Here is a 5,605-nt window from a genome sequence, read left to right as displayed (position 1 = left end):
AGAAGTGTTATCTGCGAAATTAACTGCCGTTGCCAGAGCACGAGGGGAGTTTGCACAGGGAACAGCAGGAAGAACCTGGTTGTAAGCGGTTAGCGCCATACAGAACGCCCGACTTCGCGTGTTGCTCTGCAGCTGCATGCTGAGCGCACTGAGCAGCAATAGCAGCAACTGCAGCAGCAGCAGTGCTATTTAAAATCCGGCAGTCCTAGGTAGTGGATGCTTATGAAACCAAGGGAAGCAGTAGGAGTAATGGATTCAGTCTTTTGCGTGGGGGGTGTCGTGCTGGAGGCAACCAGAACAGCTCCCTTTTTGCGGCTATCTCTGCTAATTGCCTTTCCAGGCATATGAAAGGTATCTGGTGAGTTTGGTGCCGGTGCATGAGACTAATACAGGATGCGATTCGCAGCGAGTTTTCTCGGGGTGCTACGCTGGGCTTGAATTCTGTTGCGCTCCTTTTTTCCTAGTCTGTCTGTTTAGTCAGTGCACGTTAATGACGTTATTGGAGCCTGAACTATAGCTTTTCCTGCTGAAGGTCCATATTGCATATTTACTGAGGTGCGTTGCAGTTTACTGTCGGTATACCCAGTGAGGAGGAGAGCGTTACTGAAGAGTTTTCGTGGTTTTGCAGCCGGGGTTTACTACAAGAAGGACGGGACAAGCAAAACCAATAACAGCTGGCGGTTTGCCGTTTCTTCTGGCTGTGCAAAGGTGGTATCACCGCAGATAGCTGTTGCGGGGTTGCTGGCGTCTTTTGGAGTTGAAGAGAGGCAGTGAATACTCGAAGCACAGGTGAAAAGAAAAATGGACGCGGCAGGGGGGAAATATCCCGGTACAATAAAATACTTCAAGTATACTCTGCCGAACATAGGCATATGCAGGAGAGGCGGGAGTCTCATTCCGACCACTGCCCAGACACAAAACACACAGCCAATGCCTGAAGCCTGCAGATGTACGACTCAGGGCAAAGTTACTTGCATTCAGGTACATATTACCCCGTATACTTGATAAGGCAGTAGAGCTGCGATAGGGCGAGTGCTGCATGCAGCCAACCGCACTCCGCAAGTGAGCAGCTTGCCGTACAACTGTATCGCGCTGTTCAGTCGTGAGATGTGTTCGTCTAAGAGAAACAATTGTTTTCGAATGCCCACATAGCAATGTTTGTCAAAAGTAGATTGAGTCTCCCGTCCTGGGCATGGAAGTGGGTCAGAGTCTGCATCCCGTCAGTGACGGTATAACCAGCTCAAGGGTTCGCTGAGTAGTAGGAATGACGGTTTACGCAGTCAGCGCGTGCCTGAAAGAGCCACGTTGACTGCGTCTTTCCATGTAGACATGGTGCAGAAATCCTCCACTCGTGCCAATCTTACAAATATAGGTGGGGAAAGTGCACAGGTTTCAAATTATGTGCCACCAATTGCAACGAGACTCTTCACTCTCAGCTCCGCGAAAATAGCTAATTCCCGCCTCCCTCGAGCTGCCCGCGGTACCGCGCCGCACGGCTGGTGCGGAGACGACTCAGCCTGCTGTGAGTTGCAGCACACCTCGTTGCAACTCTTGGTACAAGGCAAACCCACAGGGAAACTTTATGGAGCCCCTCTGTATGCATGCAGTAACACCGTAAACAATTATAAGGCACTACTGCATCCTCGGTAGACAACCTCCACGCGACTCCATGTACACATCCTAGACAGATCATGCTACATGGTACAAAAAACTGGTGGTCTCCTACTGTATGCCCCCATGAACACAGCGCCAGTGGGTCCCAGCGCTAGTGTGGAGGGGAGGTGGTCTCTTCTTGCCGAGAACGGGACCCCCCACACAAGCAGACCGAAGCACTTTGCGTGCGGGCATTAACACTGTAGTCAACGTCCTCAGAATAACTTGTCTTCCTGTTTGCAGCNAAGCACTTTGCGTGCGGGCATTAACACTGTAGTCAACGTCCTCAGAATAACTTGTCTTCCTGTTTGCAGCATACACGCACTGACGGGCACGCAAGCACCTACTTGTTACAAGCCGTGCATCGCCCACTTGTACTCAGTCTTACCACGCGCCTTTCCGGCAGGTCACACACACCTCTCTAATGCATAATCTCATGTGTGAGTGGAGTCAAGCTGCAAAGATAGTCTTGGTGATGGCTGTGTTGGGGTGTAGCAGATGCAGCGCAGCCCCCTTGCATGCACTGGCCCCCCGGCAAGGCTCCTGCGGGTCTCGTCATGCTCACGGAGTGCTATAGAGCACGTGTCGCCGCCGACGTAAGGACGCATTTTCGTCTCATCCACACTAGACAACAATTTATTCAGGTGAACAAGCTCGTTGTTTCTTCCCCTGTTTTTGTATCCGCTGCTGCCCTTCCGCTCCTCATCCGCTGCTGCACCCGAGCCTGGCTCGAGTTTTTGCTAGTCCTGGCATTTGCCTTCTATGCCTTGTGGTGACTAAACTTCATATGCATATTGCGTTGCAAAATTAATTCTTGTTTATTTCAATAGTCACGGCCGACTTGCGGCGTTTTTTCAGGCTACATCACGAGGATCATAGAGCGCCTGTATCGTACGCCCCAGAATGTGGTGGGGGGATGCTTCGCAGGCGATTTTTTTGCCTTAATTTCCCCGTGAGTTTTAGTGATGTTGCTATAAACATTTTTAGGGCTTAGACGTTGCAAACTGCCCTGATAATGGTGTGTGTTTCCGCCGCAATCATTGCATGGTGTCTGGGCACAACCGCTCTTTTTTGTGAAAGTGTTATGGCGGGGAGCCCGTGGAGGAGCATGAGCACGGAGTCTGCAGCAAGCGACTCTCTCTTATACGATCCGTTATTGTCGAATCATCCGATTTCCGCTCTTACAGAAGCCCACTTGAGCGACACTGAGTCCGTTCTTGCGGGGCCCGCCTCCCTGAGTACAAACCTTTCAACAGCGGCCCACAGCATAGACGAGGGGCTGTCAACTGAAGCTGACCAAAAAAACGCAGTTTCGATATCGCGTCGCTCACAGAATGTCCAAGAGCAACTGCGCGGTTCTTCAACGGCCGTCAGCGTCACCGCATTGGTCATCTGGTTTTCTTTAGGGTTGTTCGTATTCCAATCCCTCAGGGCATCTGATGGTTCTCAAAAACAAGAATTACACCCTCAGAAGAAGCAGCGGGTACATTTGCAGCCAAAGCAAGGGCGTGAGAACAGGCAGAGAGGCTCTAGAGGAAAGTTACTGCATCAACTGGATGAGCTGCTGCAACTGCAAGCAGTGGCTGTCCAGCTAGCCGAGACTACACAGAATCATGAATCTCACCTCGCTTTGCATGATTTTAGGGAGAGTTTAGAGAGGGCTAAACGTGTGAAAAAACTGTTGGAAGATTCTTCGAGCCCGTGGAAGTCGCCTGATAATGTGATGGAGAAGGCTCTGCACAGGGGCTTCTCAGCATTGTCTCATTTGTATGAAGCATCCAGGCAACATGGCCTCACTCTGGCGCGTGAGGCACTGGATATTCAGCCGGCGCGTGAGTTTTCTGTCCAGGAACTAAAGATCATGGAATCCTATTTGGGTTCGCCTGTTGTAGAGGCTATAGAGAACCACATGAATAGTCTTAAACTCTCCTGCAGGGCGTTTGCCTGGAAGCTGGAGGAGACGGCGACGGTTCTGGAGAACCTGCCAAGGTTGGAAAAAGTGGAGGATGGAGTGCTCCTGGATGCCATTGCAGCACACTTGAATTTCGTNACCTGCCAAGGTTGGAAAAAGTGGAGGATGGAGTGCTCCTGGATGCCATTGCAGCACACTTGAATTTCGTCAAGGCAGTACATGAGGCAGCAACAGTGGGTCGGCAATCTGCTCAAGAAGTAGCATCCAGTGCAGTGGCAGTGACCCTTTCTCAGCTCGTGCGAAACCAGATGAACCGGTACAGAGAATGTCGAGATCTTATGGAGGAGAGGCGAGCCATGTGCAGAGAAGAGAGAGAGCGGCACGAATCTCCTACCAAAGAGGGCACCGTGAACAAGAAGGAACTAGAAACGGTCGAGCTTCTGTTGAAGAGAGGAGAGCAGCTGCTAAGTCACTACCATGGCGATATCGAAGAGCTGCAAAAGGAAAGGGATATCGAGCTGGCAGAAGCAGCTAGAGTGCAGACGGAAGATCTGGGAAAGGAGCTAAAAGTGCTGCTGGATGTGGCCTTCGCTCGTATGAATGTTTTTCCCGAAGCCGCGACACAGAATAAGAAAGTGGAAGATGCTTACAAGGCCANTTCGCTCGTATGAATGTTTTTCCCGAAGCCGCGACACAGAATAAGAAAGTGGAAGATGCTTACAAGGCCATAGCTTCAAGGGCCAGCCAGGAAGCGGCAGAGGCCACCAGGAAAGTGTCAGACATCGGTAGGGAGCTACAGCTTCGGTTGCCCCAGGACTGGTTTTCTCCGATGGTGGGGGAGGAGCAGGGGCAGGATAGACCGCCGAGCAAAAAGCTTCTTAACCAAGGGATGCTGAACTTGCTGACGGGATCGCTGTGGCAGACCGAAAACAACGCAAAGTCGGCTTGTCAGCAAGCTGGCATTGCAGCTACCGCGATTTCACTAGGCAGCGAAGCGGGAGCGCCCGGACGGGATTTGATGGCCGCAGCGAGAAGAGCAGCCGCGACTGCAGAGAGTCTCGTTGGGAGCGCCGAGGTCTTGTGGCTGCACGCACAGCTACTAGAGTCGCTGGAGTGCGACTTGCGGATGAGCGTTAACCTGGCACAGGTGGGAGCAGCACGAGCAGGACTGACAGAGACACCGACACATGAGCAACGACAATGGGTGGTGGAACTCTCAGAGCCTCACAGGCTTCACGTTGAAGCTCTCGAGAGAGATGTGGAAACAGCGAAAAACTTGGCGCGGACCCACTGGAGTGCAAGAGATGTGGCTTTGTCAGCATCCACTATGAAGAATGCAGCCGTAGGGATTGCTTCGTTTGTGCAGCAGCAACAGCTGAAGCAAGCCGTAGCGCTTATACCGTAGAGCAACCACAAGGCANTGCTTCGTTTGTGCAGCAGCAACAGCTGAAGCAAGCCGTAGCGCTTATACCGTAGAGCAACCACAAGGCATATGCTTTTCGTGCCCAGGTATCGTTCGATTGCCTGTGCTGCTATATGGCCGTGGGACCCTGTCCTTTTGCATCCTGCAAACCGTGCGAAGCAGATCAAAATGCACAACGACAAACCGCGGAGACAACCCATAATGGGATGCTTTTTCATTCAACAGCGGTCATGGGGTAAAGAGATTTGAAGGCGCCAGTGCATTGGCGCTCTGCAATGATGGAGCTCAAATCCACATTCAAAGACGACGGAGGTCCAGGCGGCGCGGTCCCTTCTGCACTGTAGTGCATGACCACCTAGACAGGCTTAAATGAGCCTTTTTCACTCCAGGAGCACAGCCCCAAGTGAGTGAGGTCAACCGTTCTTTCATCAACAAGCTAATAAAACAAGACCGAGGGTACCCTTCATTTATGAAGCCGCAGGGCGCTCTGTTGAGGTGGCTTGAAGCGGCTGTGAGCTCTAAGGAGAGGTCCTACTGGCACCCCTCTTTTTCTTCTTGTTTTTTGGCCCAGGCGAAGCAGAGAGGTGCTTGTTTGGGATGTTGCTGGAGTCGCTGCA

At 51.9% G+C, this 5,605-nt stretch overlaps 1 protein-coding gene across 1 annotated transcript; it reads left to right on the top strand.

Moving 5' to 3' along the window:
- Nucleotides 1-2,761: 2,761 nt before the first annotated feature.
- Nucleotides 2,762-4,970, top strand: EMH_0058480 (uncharacterized protein; the record flags this gene model as incomplete). Its single annotated transcript, XM_013497581.1, is given in 4 exon segments — nt 2,762-3,642; nt 3,714-4,222; nt 4,226-4,230; nt 4,380-4,970. Coding segments are annotated over 4 exon segments (1,986 nt in total).
- Between the last annotated feature and the right edge of the window lie 635 nt (nt 4,971-5,605).

This window comes from Eimeria mitis, genomic scaffold (assembly GCF_000499745.2).
Source record: "Eimeria mitis Houghton genomic scaffold, Emh_scaff2771, whole genome shotgun sequence".
Classification (NCBI taxonomy): domain Eukaryota; phylum Apicomplexa; class Conoidasida; order Eucoccidiorida; family Eimeriidae; genus Eimeria; species Eimeria mitis.
The sequence above is the reverse complement of the archived record's forward strand: the minus strand, read 5'-3'. Positions and strand labels throughout refer to the sequence as shown.